The sequence below is a fragment of the Caretta caretta genome, chromosome 15, assembly GCF_965140235.1.
Source record: "Caretta caretta isolate rCarCar2 chromosome 15, rCarCar1.hap1, whole genome shotgun sequence".
Lineage (NCBI taxonomy): Eukaryota > Metazoa > Chordata > Testudines > Cheloniidae > Caretta > Caretta caretta.
Window position 1 is genome coordinate 22,645,299 of NC_134220.1, and position 17,308 is coordinate 22,662,606.

A 17,308-nucleotide genomic window follows, 5' to 3' on the forward strand; every position below is an offset into this window, starting at 1 on the left:
TATAAAATCTTGATTTGCAACCAGATGCCTGGGTGTGGTTGCCTTTTTATTAAAAACAGGAAGAGTGCAATATTGTTTCCATTTTGTTCAGAGCAAACATTTTACGTTAGGGCCTGATCCTACAACACATACTTCTGAGCATAGTGTTTGCCTTTGTGACTAGTCCCAATTAACCATTATATGTCCTTATTCATGATAAGTTGCACTTACTCACAAAATTAGCCCCATTAACTTCAACTGCTAATTAGCATAAGCGAAGGTGGCAAAAGGGGAACTTTAAGGCCCTGATCCACAAACACTGACATGCATGGTTAATTTTACTGCCTGAGTAGTCCCACTGAAGTCAAGGCCTTAATTTCTTCAGGTGTCATATGATTTGGTGACACATGGTAAAACTCAAATACAGTGGGAAGAAGAAAATAAAAGGCAAGTCTAAACTATGCTTCCTAATCACTTATATTTCACAGCTTACACAAGACCACCAAATGCTAAATATAAATATTAATCATTTTGAAGGTGTCAGTTGATCAGTTTATAATATCAGTGTGATGCAAAAACATTACATAAACAATGGGACAGCTTACAGTGAGAATTCTATTTTTTCCTGTCTGTCATTCCTATTTTCTTAGTTTTCTTTTTTCTGACTATGAACTGCAGCAAGAGCAAAAATCACATTTTCATAGTAATATTTTATTATACAAGAAAATTTAATTTTAATTCAATGTTGAAATCATGAGGGGAGATTAACTTGTCCATCTATTTCAAACTATGAAGGCAGGATCTGTTTCAGGCTGTGACCATTTCAAGAAGTGAAAATTAAAACAATTATGCCTGAGTTTCAGAGTAACAGCCATGTTAGTCTGTATTCGCAAAAAGAAAAGGAGTACTTGTGGCACCTTAGAGATTAACCAATTTATTTGAGCATAAGCTTTCGTGAGCTACAGCTCACTTCATCGGATGCATGCTGTCAATGTAAGAGGAACATTCTTAAAAATGTAGTCCAGAATTACACTCTATATATACCACGATGATGGCTGCAGCATAAGAACCTAAAAAGAACAGAAGCTATGTGAAAAGAAAAGGAGTACTTGTGGCACCTTAGAGACTAACCAATTTATCTGAGCATGAGCTTTCGTGAGCTACAGCTCACTTCATCGGATGCATACGATGAAGTGAGCTGTAGCTCACGAAAGCTCATGCTCAAATAAATTGGTTAGTCTCTAAGGTGCCACAAGTACTCCTTTTCTTTTTGCGAATACAGACTAACACGGCTGTTCCTCTGAAACCAATCACAAGACAGCGGTTCACGGTCCTCTAAAGGCAATGCAGGCCCAAGAGCATCAGGACCATCTCAGTGGATGGTGGAAAGTAACTACTGTTCAGCCCCTGCACTCTGAATTTACCCCACAGACAGGCCACCCAGGGAAGGAGATGTTTAACACTGCCACCCAGGGCTCACAAGCTCCCTGCAATAACTCCCCTCAGTGAGCCAGGTGCTCAGCCACGCCCCACCCAGCCACGTCACTCCACCCCCTGGGCGGGACCGGGCTAAGGGGCAGCCCCCGCTCAACACCTGCGCGCGGAACCCGGAAGCGCCACGGCGGAGTGACAGCCGAAGCAGCCAATCAGCGCGCATAGCGTGAGCCGAGCGGGCGGGGCTGGAGCCTTCAGCTAGAGACCCGAGGAGGGGGCGGGGGAGGAGAAGGTTTTTGCCGGGGGAGCGTTGGCCGCGGGCGCGCTCGGCGTTGGCGCCTGTCACAGGCCGCCCCATGGAGGGGAGCCGCGGGGCCGAGCCCGGCGAGCGGAGCCCCCTGCTGGGGGGCGGCAGGTGGCGGGGCCGGGGCCCGCCCGGCGGCCCTAGCTCCTTCCAGGGCCGGCGCCTGGCCTGCGCCGCCGTGCTGCTGGCCGAGCTGCTGGAGCGGGTGGCCTTCTACGGCATCACCTCCAACCTGGTGCTTTTCCTCAACGGGCCCCCCTACGGCTGGGAGGGCGCCCAGGCCAGCCAGGCCCTGCTGATCTTCATGGGCATCACCTACCTGGTCTCGCCCTTCGGCGGCTGGCTGGCCGACGCCCTGCTGGGCAAGTTCGGCACCATCCTGCTGAGCCTGGCGCTCTACCTGCTGGGCATGCTGGCCTTCCCGGCCCTGGCGGCCCCGGGCACCCGCCAGGCCCTCTGCGGGGAGATCCCGCTGGCCTGCGGGGAGAACTGCTCCTCCCCGGCGGCTGCCAACGCCACCCTCGCCCCCTGCTCCCGGGGGGGAGCCACCCGCTGCTGCTCCGCCGCCGTCTTCGCCGGCTTGGCCCTGGTGGGCTTGAGCGTGGGCTCCGTCAAAGCCAACATCACGCCCTTCGGGGCCGACCAGGTGAGGTACCGCCCGGCCGCCGCCTCGCCCGGGTGTGGGATACGGGGACTGGTCCTTTGGGCCTGGGTTCAGCCAGGTTTGGGGGAATGGGCAACCCGCCTACAGAGTCAGACACTTCAAGGCTAGGAGCGGGACCATTTGATCATCTAGTCTGTCCCTCTGCCGAACACGACACAAAGAACTTCACTTTTTAATTTACAGCGACTGTGTTAATCCACTGTAGGGTCTTTATGGCGCTTATGGCTGTGGTGGCTAACTTTGCCAATGCAGCTGATTTTTTGACCATCCAGATCAGGTTTTCCATATCTCCAAGTAGCATTACTCTTGTATAAATGTGGTAAGGGACCCAGTGTTGTGGGGTTCATCCAGGCCAGTATTATCCCCTTCAAGGTCCAGAAGTATCTGGCATAGGGGAATTGTATTAGTTTTATGGGTGTTTCAGATGGATTGTGTGGGTCCCCTCAGGATTGTGTGGGTCCCCTCTCTATAATCCCCCGACAGTTGCTTGTTTAACATTGTGCCCAGCTGGAGCCTGGCAGGTGAAAGAGCTGCTGTAAATACAGTAAATTTATTAACAGCAGTGTCTTTCATGCAGATATATTTTGTGTCAACACAGTAATTCTCTTCAGATTGGGTAAGGGATAATTCATTGGATCATCACTGCAGAGGAAAATGACTACATGAAGTATTTCAGAGTAGCAGCCGTGTTAGTCTGTATTCGCAAAAAGAAAAGGAGTACTTGTGGCACCTTAGAGACTAACAAATTTATTTGAGCATAAGCTTTTATGAGATGCATCCGATGAAGTGAGCTGTAACTCACGAAAGCTTATGCTCAAATAAATTGGTTAGTCTCTAAGGTGCCACAAGTACTCCATTTCTTTTTACATGAAATATTTGACAGACAGTATGGCGTAATCTAACTTTGTATAGCATGTGGCATACTGTTTGTATGGTCCTCTTAGGCTGGAGGTAATATTAATACAAAGCACTACTATTGCGCACTCCAGTTAGAGATGTAAAATTATTTTACAGAGAGTAGCAATATTATTCCCACTTCATGGATTGTGAATCTCAGGTGTAAAGAGAATGTGTCTTGACTAAGTAAATAGTTTTAGTTAGTGGCTTAGCAGAGAGTAGAACTGATTTCTTAACTCCTTGTCCTGTGTTCCTTCACTGGACAATTGAGTTCTAGTCTCTGTGGATAGTAGAGAATTTTTCATAAGAAGAGGGGCTTATCACAATGTCTGTGCCAAAAATACCTCCGTTCTCCCCATGGGAATGTTGTGCAGTTTACTGTATGTAGCTTGGCTCTGCCGTTCATTGGCATTGGAAGCTCTTTTGGACTTTTCTGGGTGAAAGGTATTATGTAAATATTAAGGGTGTTGTGTAAACATTCTTATAGCCCACAATTGAACATTCCCAGTGTATGGGTTGTGTCAAAGCTAGTATAACTCCCTTAAAAAGAAAAGGAGTACTTGTGGCACCTTAGAGACTAACCAATTTATTTGAGCATGAGCTTTCGTGAGCTACAGCTCACTTCATCGGATGCATACCGTGGAAACTGCAGAAGACATTATATACACACAGAGACCATGAAACAATACCTCCTGCCACCCCACTGTCCTGCTGGTAATAGCTTATCTAAAGTGATCATCAAGTTGGGCCATTTCCAGCACAAATCCAGGTTTTCTCACCCTCCACCCCCCCCACCCCCAAACTCACTCTCCTGCTGGTAATAGCCCATCCAAAGTGACCACTCTCTTCACAATGTGTATGATAATCAAGGTGGGCCATTTCCTGCACAAATCCAGGTTCCCTCACCCCCCTCCAAAAAACCCCCGGGGGGGGGGGTGAGAGAGCCTGGATTTGTGCTGGAAATGGCCCACCTTGATTATCATGCACATTGTAGGGAGAGTGGTCACTTTGGATAAGCTATTACCAGCAGGAGAGTGAGTTGGGGGGGGCGGAGGGTGAGAGAACCTGGATTTGTGCTGGAAATGGCCCAACTTGATGATCACTTTAGATAAGCTATTACCAGCAGGACAGTGGGGTGGCAGGAGGTATTGTTTCATGGTCTCTGTGTGTATATAATGTCTTCTGCAGTTTCCACGGTATGCATCCGATGAAGTGAGCTGTAGCTCACGAAAGCTCATGCTCAAATAAATTGGTTAGTCTCTAAGGTGCCACAAGTACTCCTTTTCTTTTTGCGAAGACAGACTAACATGGCTGTTACTCTGAAACCTATAACTCCCTTGTGAGCCCATCAAGTTAAGTAGCTTCAATATGACTTTATCTTGTAAGGCATTTTTCAATTTCTGTCCCCAAAACGCTTTATGAAGGTAAATATAACAGATGAATAATGGCAGACACAGAGAGTTGTGGGGTTTTTTGTTTTTGTGTTTTTTACACTATCATCACTAAAAGTGTAGCTGCCTTTGAACACCAGTGGGAAAAGACTTTTTTTAAATCAAAGACATCTATGTCTTGCAGGTATTTCAGTGATTTATTAGTACTGTAGACTGAAGCAAGGGAAATTTTCTCTTCTGCTGCTTAATCATGAGTAACTTTCCAGTAAAGGTGTGGATTTTTCCCAATCTCTGTTTTTCTAGGTTATCATTTGTTACATATATTACAACATGCTATTTAACTTGTTCTGTAGTTTTGAGCTCTTTAGATGATTCTCCCTACCTAGGAATTTCCCAGAAAGCAGGGTAGATGGATATGTACTGTTTGGAATAAAATCTGTCTTTGATGTGATACTAGAATCAAGTTTGGAGGCAACTGTGCAATATAAAGGTTTTGCTGTCAAGGTCTGCAGACAAGTTTAATTTTTTAAGGAGAGAAAATAGTAACCTGATGAAATATTTAGACATGTATTTTATGCTTTAGTTCTCATAAGTTGACTTCCAAATGTTTGCAAACATTTTTTATTATGGGCCTTAAAAATTACTCTATTTCAGTATTAGCTTGGTAGCTGGAGGATCCAAATTCGTTTTTAAGGGGTGGAAAGGGTGGCAGACCTTCAAAATAGAATAGGACTCGTACAAAATATGATACTAAACAATTTAAAAATTATTTAAAGACACAAAAATGTGTCCTCCAAAGTTAGGAGCATAATTATCAGTGTTTTTCTGTTAAGTACACATTTAGAGGTATTTACAGATATTTTACAAGTGGCTGTTTAGTACAGAACAGTTTTTGCCTGTCAGTTTAGCACCCACAATTGCCGTAAATGTAACTACCAAATTTTGCTGCTTCATGGATTCTAAGGTCAGATGAGACTATTGTGATTGTCTAGTCTAACGTCCTTTATAATACAGGCCATAAACTTCCCTAAAACAATTAATAGATCGTATCTTTTAGAAAAACATCCAATCTTAATTTTAAAATTGTGTGTGATGGAGAATCCAACATGACCCTTGGTAAATTGTTCCAATGGTTAATGTCTCTCACAGTTAACAATTTATGCCTTTTTCCCAGTCTTATTCCCAACTTCCAACCATTGGAATGTGTTAACCTTTCTCTGCTAGAGTGAAGAGCTCATTATTAAATATTTGTTCTGTGTGTAAATACTTAGTAGTACTTTGCAAGACTTGTTTTTGTAAATGGTTTGACATGATGCAATATATTACCCTGAGACTGATGGTTCTCAGAATAGTGTTTATAAACATGTGATTTCACATGACACTTTCCAGTTCCTCATTTGAGTGTGCATACATTGCAGTTACTTCCTGTTTTGCTGGGTAAGGATTGATGATTTAGGCCCTTTCTGCATTTGGGAAACTTTTTCTAAAGCTTTTTCACTGTTGCTAAAGCTAGTTCAGCTTCATCAGTATATGCAATGCTGGCAGTGATGTACGATAGATGGATTGTCATCTGTCACCATTGTTTTAATCACCAGGACAATCAGACTTTCTTGGAAAAGATCTGCTTAAACTGGTGATCAAAAGGGCTGGTTCCTCTGTACTAAGAAAATCTGACAGGCATGTAGTGGTTAAATCTGATGGCAGATAGTGGTCTAGCAAAAGTCTTGCAGTGTGGTAACACTGATGCAGCTAAAGCAGTGTTAGCAATAGTAGGAAACTTTTAAACATGTTTTCCTAGTGTAAACGTGTCTTTAACTGAAAAATTTAAGGCATGGAGTTCAAATCTATGATGCCCTAAAATTGACAGTGGGTTTAAAAAAACAAAACAAAACCAAACAAACTGCACAGGCAAGTTAAATACGGATGTGATCATGAAACGGGAGAAGGCCTAACAGCAAACTGTCCAAATTTCACTGTAAAGGTTTGAAATTATGGAGCTGAACTGATATTGTATAAATATGTTTTCTGAGATCTCATCAGTGTATTCTCACAGTAGTAACTAATGGAAAGATGTGTAAGAACAGCTTCATGAATCTTGTAGGGGTGAATTTGACTACTGAACTGTCCTCCATCACTCATTCCTTCTGTAGGCTGGGGACAAAGAGGAAAATTTTGAGTATTTAGTCCTTGGTGTCCTGTGTGGCCACTCACCTGTCTTGCTGAAGTGCGTTTTGCCACCTGCAGCACCTATTTATCAATGCTAGGAAATACTTTGTGCCATATAGCCTCTGTACAGCCCTTTATTCAGCTAGTAAGTGGACACTGACAGTGTTACTATTTTGAAAACATTTTTCTGCTTGTTTTTGTAAATGACTACAGGAGGAAGTGGAGCTGGCTATCATGACTCAGGAATGAGTAAGCAGAAGGACAATGTCAGGGACCCAGGAGTCATTAGCAGCTGATGCTGGGATCAGATTTCATTATATTCTTGTGCTAGCTGGTACCAAATAAGAATTCTGTTTGTGCAGAATTCAGTTCGTGCGTAACCATCTGATCTGCAGTTTTGTATATTTGTGAACATAAAGTGTCACTGTGTCTGATTAAGAAGCATGCAGTTTCATAACCCATTAAGATAAATGTTTTGAGAGAGAGCTCACTGGTTTATTTCAGTCTACCTGTAGAAGGCACAAGATGAGGAATTTTGCCTGGGATTGCTTCAAGACTGTCCTAACCACAGAGAACTGGGGCATTACTTTATTTAACAAAGCAAAACAACTAGACGCTGGAGAAAGCAATAAAGTCTGCATGAGAAGTGCTGATTCTATTCTTCCAACCGTTTTCATATGGATCTGCAGGCACGCTACTTCGGTCTCCTATCTCACTGGATCTCAAGATGCCAGGGTCTGGCCTGGTCAATACTTTGATGATGGATCTCTAAAGAAAACACTGGTGCAGCAAGATCTGATTCAGCAAGTGGCCATCTGCCCTCTAATTTTATTGCTGAGCCAATATCCAAGCATAGTTTTAAGGGCAGCTGTTCTGCTATAGTTAATGTCTAACAGATGAGACTTAAAACAGCAGTCCTCATCTAATGTGGAAATTAAAGAACTGATTCTCCTCTTTCAGTCTGTCTACTCCGCCTACCTAAAATTTTGTCATAGTTGCAATGAGCTAAGGCATTTGCTCCCTACCCTGAACTGTTTTATTGTATGGCAGTGCACTGTTAAACAGCTAGGATGTTCATCCCCAGCAGTGGCTTAATTTAATTGATTTAAGGGATTCCTACGTGTAGATTGATGGAAATCTAGTTGATGAAGCACTTTGGGATTCTTCACAATGAAAGATGTAAACGTACATCTCTGACAATAATCAAATCTAAGTAAAATATTTTATGTTTGAAAACATGGTCTGGGAGGCCTTTCCTGTTAGTGTTTCAATGAGTGCTTCTCGCTTATACTGACCCCTCATTTAATACTTGACTCTGTGTGATGTTTTACAGCTCTGTATAAATTATGCCTCACTATATTGTGAAAGAGGTACTATCCCATTTTACAACTGGGGAGGTGGGTTAAGTGATTTGCCCAAGAACCCACAACTCTGGGAGAAATGGGGCTGGAAATCAGGCAGTGGGAGTTCCTGGCTCCCATCCTATGTTCAGACTTTCAGTGCACGCCCTTCTGGTTCAGCAAAATAGGTGAAAACCTGTCCAGCAGCAGCTCATGCTGTGGAAAACAGGGGCTGTTCATGAACTCACTTGCAGAAGAGGCAATAGTGTGTTCTAAGTGTTTGCATTAGCTATTTGCTTCTGTTCAGCAGAGTCAGTGTTACCTTGGAAGCCAATATATTTGAAGTTATTGCTCTGTAATAGGAAGCCAAGGGGTTGAGCCATTGAGTTTCTCTGGTATGAGCTATATTAGTAAGGATGTTTTAGCCAAAATCTGTAGAAACTAGGAAGATTTACCTTACCTCCAAGAGGCAAGCTGAGCATTGGATAACCAGCTGTCCAAGTGTCAGCCACATTTAGAGCAAAGCATCAAGCAGTGGCTGTTTTGCCTGTTTGTTCTGGAAGAAGGGAGTCTCTAACAGCAGAAGTGGTGAAAAGTCTTTGTGCAGAAGAGCTGTTCAGTAGCCTCTGTAAACTTGGAGGGGTGGGAGTCTTATGCTAAAATATCTAGATGTTGGCAAGAAGTTTGGAGTTTGCGAAATTGTCAGAGTTGACACATGTAAATCTGCCCAGTGATTTATTTACATGTGGGTAATTTGTTTAGAAATAAATTTAGGTAAGGACCTCTGAGTATTAAAAAAAATAAAAGAAAAGGAGTACTTGTGGCACCTTAGAGACTAACCAATTTATTTGAGCATGAGCTTTCGTGAGCCACAGCTCACTTCATCAGATGTTTACCGTGGAAACTGCAGCAGACTTTATATACACACAGAAATCATGAAACAATACCTCCTCCCACCCCACTGTCCTGCTGGTAATAGCTTATCTAAAGTGATCAACAGGTGGGCCATTTCCAGCACAAATCCAGGTTTTCTCACCCTCCACCCCCCCACACAAATTCACTCTCCTGCTGGTGCTAGCCCATCCAAAGTGACAACTCTTTACATAATCAAGTCGGGCTATTTCCTGCATAGATCAAGGTTTTCTCACATCCCCCCCACCCCCATACACACACAAACTCACTCTCCTGCTGGTAATAGCTCATCTAAACTGACCACTCTCCAGGTTTAAATCCAAGTTAAACCAGAACATCTGGGGGGGGGGGGGGGTAGGAAAAAACAAGAGGAAACAGGCTACCTTGCATAATGACTTAGCCACTCCCAGTCTCTATTTAAGCCTAAATTAATAGTATCCAATTTGCAAATGAATTCCAATTCAGCAGTTTCTCGCTGGAGTCTGGATTTGAAGTTTTTTTGTTTTAAGATAGCGACCTTCATGTCTGTGATTGCGTGACCAGAGAGATTGAAGTGTTCTCCGACTGGTTTATGAATGTTATAATTCTTGACATCTGATTTGTGTCCATTTATTCTTTTACGTAGAGACTGTCCAGTTTGACCAATGTACATGGCAGAGGGGCATTGCTGGCACATGATGGCATATATCACATTGGTGGATGTGCAGGTGAACGAGCCTCTGATAGTGTGGCTGATGTTATTAGGCCCTGTGATGGTGTCCCCTGAATAGATATGTGGGCACAATTGGCAACGGGCTTTGTTGCAAGGATAAGTTCCTGGGTTAGTGGTTCTTTTGTGTGGTATGTGGTTGTTGGTGAGTATTTGCTTCAGGTTGCGGGGCTGTCTGTAGGCAAGGACTGGCCTGTCTCCCAAGACTTGTGAGAGTGTTGGGTCATCCTTTAGGATAGGTTGTAGATCCTTAATAATGCGTTGGAGGGGTTTTAGTTGGGGGCTGAAGGTGACCGCTAGTGGCGTTCTGTTATTTTCTTTGTTAGGCCTGTCCTGTAGTAGGTAACTTCTGGGAACTCTTCTGGCTCTATCAATCTGTTTCTTTACTTCTGCAGGTGGGTATTGTAGTTGTAAGAAAGCTTGACAGAGATCTTGTAGGTGTTTGTCTCTGTCTGAGGGGTTGGAGCAAATGCGGTTGTATCGCAGAGCTTGGCTGTAGACGATGGATCGTGTGGTGTGGTCAGGGTGAAAGCTGGAGGCATGCAGGTAGGAATAGCGGTCAGTAGGTTTCCGGTATAGGGTGGTGTTTATGTGGCCATTGTTTATTAGCACTGTAGTGTCCAGGAAGTGGATCTCTTGTGTGGACTGGACCAGGCTGAGGTTGGTGGTGGGATGGAAATTGTTGAAATCATGGTGGAATTCCTCAAGGGCTTCTTTTCCATGGGTCCAGATGATGAAGATGTCATCAATATAGCGCAAGTAGAGTAGGGGCTTTAGGGGACGAGAGCTGAGGAAGCGTTGTTCTAAATCAGCCATAAAAATGTTGGCATACTGTGGGGCCATGCGGGTACCCATAGCAGTGCCGCTGATCTGAAGGTATACATTGTCCCCAAATGTGAAATAGTTATGGGTAAGGACAAAGTCACAAAGTTCAGCCACCAGGTTAGCCGTGACATTATCGGGGATAGTGTTCTTGACGGCCTGTAGTCCATCTTTGTGTGGAATGTTGGTGTAGAGGGCTTCTACATCCATAGTAGCCAGGATGGTGTTATCAGGAAGATCACCGATGGATTGAAGTTTCCTCAGGAAGTCAGTGGTGTCTCGAAGGTAGCTGGGAGTGCTGGTAGCGTAGGGCCTGAGGAGGGAGTCTACATAGCCAGACAATCCTGCTGTCAGGGTGCCAATGCCTGAGATGATGGGGCGCCCAGGATTTCCAGGTTTATGGATCTTGGGTAGTAGATAGAATATCCCAGGTCGGGGTTCCAGGGGTGTGTCTGTGCGGATTTGATCTTGTGCTTTTTCAGGAAGTTTCTTGAGCAAATGCTGTAGTTGCTTTTGGTAACTCTCAGTGGGATCATAGGGTAATGGCTTGTAGAAACTCGTGTTGGAGAGCTGCCGAGCAGCCTCTTGTTCATATTCCGACCTATTCATGATGACAACAGCACCTCCTTTGTCAGCCTTTTTGATTATGATGTCAGAGTTGTTTCTGAGGCTGTGGATGGCATTGCGTTCCGCATGGCTGAGGTTATGGGGCAAGTGATGCTGCTTTTCCACAATTTCAGCCCGTGCACGTCGGCGGAAGCACTCTATGTAGAAGTCCAGTCTGCTGTTTCGACCTTCAGGAGGATGCTTTCCCTTCTGTAAAAAGTGTAGATGATTTTAACTTTATTCTCTTGGACATAAACAGTTTCCCTATGGCTTTTTTGAGGTATAGCTGGCCATGGTAGATTAATTTGTTTTACTGAAATATTCAAGCAGACTAAGTAGTCACATTCCACCTTGTGGCTTTTGAATTCCTTGGACTTGGCACAGATGAAAGAAGGTGGTACGTTGAAGTAGCAACACGTTATTGTGAATGCTCACAACTAAATCATCTTGTATTTATATACTGAAACTGTTATTGCTGATCAGTTACTTTTATTGGACAGTTTTATTGGTACATGGTTATTTTGCTCTAATAGAATCATAGAAGTCTAGGGCTGGAAGGGACCTCAATAGGTCATCTAATCCAGTCCCCTGCACTCAAGGCAAGACCATGTAATAACTAGACCAGTGGTTTTCAGACTGGGGTATGTGTACCCCTATTGGTTTGTGAGCTCTCATCAGGGGGTACACAAGAAAAATCCTGTAATGGCGGACAACACATTTTATTTAGTACAGAGGTTTTCAAGTGGTGGGGTGCGTCTTCCCATGGGGGCGTGGAGGAATGTTCAGGGAGGCAAGCAGCAACACCATGGGGCTCGCCACTTCCACACACACCCCCCCCCCCCCCGGACTCACTGCAGTGGGCCACCCAGCCTGTCTGGGGTGGGGGTGGGAGTGAGGTGGGGACATAACCAAAATATTTGAACTGAGCCCCTCTTTGAGTTACAATTTATGGTTGTGCCCTCCCCCCAACCCAAACAGGCTGGGTGGCCTGCTGAGGTGAGTCATGGGGTGCAGAGGGTGTTCCCTCCCTGAGCCCTGCTGCTCAGGGCTGGCCTGAGACACCTAGTGTGGCTGCTCCCCTGCCTCCGAATATTCCTCCATGCTCCACTATGGGGGTGTGCCCCACAGTTTGAAAACCTCTAGAAACTGTTGCTAAATGGAAAGCAAATGCGGGGGGGTAGTGACCCTGCGCTAGGCCATTCCTGACAGGTGTTTGTCTAGCCTATTCTTAAAAACCTCCCATGATGAGATTCCACAGCCTCCCTATGCAATTGTTTATGAAGTTTTTCCTAATGGCCAACCTAAACTGCCCTTGCTGCAATTTAGGCCCATTTCTTCTCGTCCGGTCCTCAAAGGTTAAGAAGAACAATTTTTTCCTTCTCCTTGTAACGACCAATTATGTACTTGAAAGTTATCGTGTTCCCTGCTCAGTCTTCTCTTTTCCAGACTAAACAACCCCCTGTGTTTGTTTGTTTGTTTGTTTGTTTTTCTCAATCTTTCCTCATAGGTCATGTTTTCTAGCCATTTTAATCTTGTTGTTCTCCTCTGGACTTTCTCAAATTTGTCCACGTTTTTCCTGAAATGTGATGCCCAGAATGGGACGCAATACTCCAATTGAGGCCTTATCAGCGCAGAGTGGAAGAATTACTACTTGAGTCTTGCTTAAGACATTTCTGTTAATACACTCCAGAATGATTGCAAAAAACGAAAGCATCATGTTACAGTATTGACTCATGTTTAGGTTGTGATCCTCTATGACCCCCAGATCTCTTTCCGCAGTACTCCTTCCTAGGCAGTCATTTCCCATTTTGTATGTGTGCAACTGATTGTTCCTTCCTAAGTGGAGTACTTTGCATTTGTCCTTATTGAATTTCATCCTGTTTACTTCAGACCATTTCTCCAGTTTGTCCAGATCATTTTGAATTTTATTCCTATCATCCAAAGCACTTGCAACCCCTCCTAGCTTAGTCTCTTTTGCAAACTTTATAAGTGTACTTTCTCTGCCATTATCTAAATCATTTATCAAGGTACTAAACAGAATCAGACCCAGGACCAATCCCCATGGGACCCCGCTCAGTATGCCCTTCCAGCTTGACTGAGAGCCACTGATAACTACTCTCTGGGAATGGTTTTCCAACCATTTATGTACTCACCTTATGATAGCTTCATCTCTTGGCTATATTCCCCTTCTTTCTTTGAGAAGGTCCTGTGAGACACTATCAAAAGCCTTACTAAAGTCCAGATATACCATTTCTGTTTCCCACCCATCCACAAAGCTAATTATAGGTATGCAACCTTTTAATAATACCAGTTTCTATTTTCTGTGTCCCTGTAAAATGTTCTTGGAAGCATAGGGAAATGGCCATGTCTGTGCCGCTTACATGCTAGCCCTGTCCTGCTGCAGCAGTCACTAGGTCTTAAGAATTTAATCAAACTGTTGGTGCTGCTATGCCTGAACACGGATGAAATTGAGCAGAGCGAGCTAAGGAATTTTTCTGCTTGGGTGAATGAAAATAATGGGAATGTGTGGGGGGAAAAAAGAGGATTCCTACAGTATTGTGCCAAATATTACTCCTTAATAAAAATCCTTGTGCAATTCTCAAGTAGTTGATCTCTAGGTAAAATTTAGTGTCTAGAATGATAGCAGCAGAAGGGGTAGATTTGCCTGAAATAAGTAAAAATATTTGTCTATTAATTCATAAGTGTTTTTAGAAACTGTAGAGCCTAGACTAGTATTTTTCCTGCTGTCAGTCAGCTCAAGTCATAGCCAGCAGGGTGAATTACAAGGTAGAGAACTCTACATATACGGTATATCTAATCTCTTAAGGAACCAGTGCTATATTTGAAAGGAAATGTACTGATTGCGTTTTAACTGTGCTGAATTTTCTATAGCTGACAAGAAATTATCTTCTGCCCCTTTGCTATAACTAATTTATCCAACAGGTAGTCTTAATATGGTTTTAGCAGGTGAACCTGCTTTGTCTAAGGAAGTGGTTAGTAGATCCACTTCATCATGGAGGGAGATGCATTTTTATTGATGAGTCTGGCTTTTTCAGCACACACTTCTTTTCCATTCTCAAACTCTGCTTTCGTTTCCCCCTTTTCTCTTTTGACAAGGCTACTGAGTTAGCTCTTTGCATGGAGTGGCAGTGCAGAGTGAGAGCTGAGATTGGAAAAGGGAAGTCGTCTGCCAGAAACTTACCTACTCTTATGCAAGTTGTAAGGTTGTGTTTAATAAAAATGGTGTATCATTCACTAGTACTTCACTGGCATGTATGCCACTTTGATTTAAAAAGAAAGTTGATGTGAAGCAATATTGAAAATGAAACTGATGCTGATAAAGTGATCAGGAACAGGTAGTAACTGTCCTGAAGCCTGAAAAAGAAAAATGGCTGGCTTGAGGCTCTGTCTCTGTTAGCCTGTAGTATATGTATTCAAATGCTTAACAATGCTAGTAGTTATGTATAGCAGAAACAGGTGCTTAATACTTCTTTGTTTATACTATTTGCATATTGTCTGTTCATTGCCATAAGAAATACAGATTCCTAGAGGGGAGTAATATGCATGTGTTTAATGGGAACAGGACCCAGGAACCTCAACAGCAATCAAAGTTCAGTCTTATTCTTTCTTTGTTCTCTTACAGACCAAAGTACCTTGGCCCTTCCAAGGTATTCCTGCCCTCTCTGACCTAGTGTATCTATTACTTTCCCACATTGATCTGTTGGCCCATGGCCTACATTTCACTGTAGCATCCATCGTTTCCCTCTCTTTTGTCAAGCCCTTGTCTAAACAACAAAGAGAGAACAACAAAGATGGATTATGGGTCTTCCTTTTCATCGTAGACTTGGCATTTGATCAATGAGTGGAAATCATGGTCTCATCTATAAAGCTTGTTTGCCTGTATAACCTCTCTCCAGTTTATATATGTAAAGCTTGATGACAGTGCATCCTCTTGATGGCCTACTGTCGTGAAGCTCAGGGCAAGCCTGCTTCCATCCCCTTTCTTTTATGGAGACACCTTCTCTTTGAGAGAGTTATCGTATGTAAATTTGAAGAAAAAGTAGAAACTGCAAGGGGCCTCCAATCTTCCATGGTCCACACAGCAGCTTTGTCAGACTAACTGTTGCACCTCCTCCTCCAGCAGTCTAGTCAAATAATGTAAACAAGGTTTTGAAAGGTACTTTTCACTGCTTTGGATACAGAAGCTCTAGAGCAGTACCAGCAACAGAACTTCTTTCCTGCAGAAAAAGCTGGGTTTTCCCCAGACATAGCTGGGTTTTCATGGCATATCATGGCATGTACGTCCAGCTTTTTGAGTGCCAGGCAAATAAGTTTTGCTTCTCAGTCATAAGACATCTGACTCCACTAAGCTGGTATCTGATGCTGATTCATTAGTAAAAAGAAAAGGAGTACTTGTGGCACCTTAGAGACTAACCAATTTATTTGAGCATAAGCTTTCGTGAGCTACAGCTCCTATGAAGTGAGCTGTAGCTCACGAAAGCTTATGCTCAAATAAATTGGTTAGTCTCTAAGGTGTCACAAGTACTCCTTTTCTTTTTGCGAATACAGACTAACACGACTGCTACTCTGATTCATTAGTGGTTCTGAGTTGATTTTCAGCTACAGGGTGCTGACTTAAGTGTTGCAGCCACAAGAGTTATGGGATGCTGTGGATTCTGTTGCAGAGTAGCTGATTCATTAAGTAAAGGGAAGATAGATATAGATTTTTTTTTCCCCCCAAATTTTAACTTCTGGTAAACTGCATCCTGTCCTGAGTTATACAGAGCTCCTATGACTTAGCTAGAAGCAGTTATTGTTTATAGTATTTAGTATAGAATAAGGAGCACTGGGGGGAATTGCACAGCTAAAAAATAGCATAAGCTTGACTATAGAGGTGTTCAGTTAAAGCTTCTGGCAGAAGAATAATTTATGTTCAGTTTTTATGTCCTACAAGGGGAAATATATATTGTACTCAGTTTGTTGGGGCCTGTTGGTGATAAAGATAAACCTCTTGAAACCTAAACTCATTTTATAAAAATGCAGTGTTAGAGTACGGTTGCAAGAGGAATAATATTTAAATTTAAAGTTTGTGCCTTATTCTTCAAGTAGTCAGCTGCTTACTCTTAAGACTTTTTCCCTATAACTATAGACCCCTTTTTTGGGAAAGCTGTTGAAATCTCTGCAGCTGACCTTTGCAATATTTGAGAGAAGAGAACTTAATTCAGATAATCAAATGTAATAACTAAAGTATGTATATTAGAGCATGATAAAATTCTTAGGTAACTTATAACTGCATTCTTAGAATGTAAAACATAAACATTTTGAATCCTACATGGACTTCATAGTTGTCAGACAGAACGTTTCATTTTAGGAATTCATGTTTAGAGATGTACCGCTACAGACTGGGGACTGACTGGCTAAGCAGCAGTTCTGCAGAAAAGGACCTGGGGATTATAGTAAACGAGAAGCTGCATATGAGTCCGCAGTGTGCTCTTGTTGCCAAGAAGGCCAATGGCATTTTGGGCTGTATTAGTAGGAGCATTGCCAGCAGATCGAAGGAAGTGATTATTCCCCTCTATTCAGCACTGGTGAGGCCACCCCTGGAATACTGCATCCAGTTTGGTCCCCCCACTACAGAAGGGATGTGGAAAATTGGAGAGAGTCCAGCGGAGGGCAATGAAGATGATCAGGGGGCTGGGGTACATGACTTACGAGGAGAGGCTGAGGGAACTGGGGTAATTTAGCCCACAGAAGAGAAGAGTGAGGGGAGAGTTGATAGCAGTTTTAAAGGTTCTGAAGAGGATGGAGGTAGGCTGTTCTCAGTGGTGGCAGATGACAGAACAAGAAGCAATGGTCTCAAGTTGCAGTGGGCGGGATCTAGGTTGGATATTAGGAAACGCTATTTCATTAGGAGGGTGGTGAAGCACTGGAATGGGCTACCTAGGAAGGTGGTGGAATCTCCTTCCTGAGAGGTTTTTAAGGCCCGGCTTGGCAAACCCTTGACTGGGATGATTTAGTTGGTGTTGGTCCTGCTTTGAGCAGGGGAATGGACTAGATCTTGAGGTCTCTTCCAACCCTAATATT

General features: G+C 43.4%; 1 protein-coding gene across 1 annotated transcript in view; it reads left to right on the plus strand.

Moving 5' to 3' along the window:
* Positions 1 to 1,709: 1,709 nt before the first annotated feature.
* Positions 1,710 to 17,308, plus strand: part of SLC15A4 (solute carrier family 15 member 4) — a 51,580-nt gene continuing 35,981 nt past the window's right edge. The window contains exon 1 of the mRNA XM_048822278.2: positions 1,710 to 2,363. Within this exon, the coding sequence (XP_048678235.2) occupies positions 1,770 to 2,363 (594 nt within the window). The 5' untranslated portion in view covers positions 1,710 to 1,769. The remainder of the gene's footprint in view (positions 2,364 to 17,308) is intronic.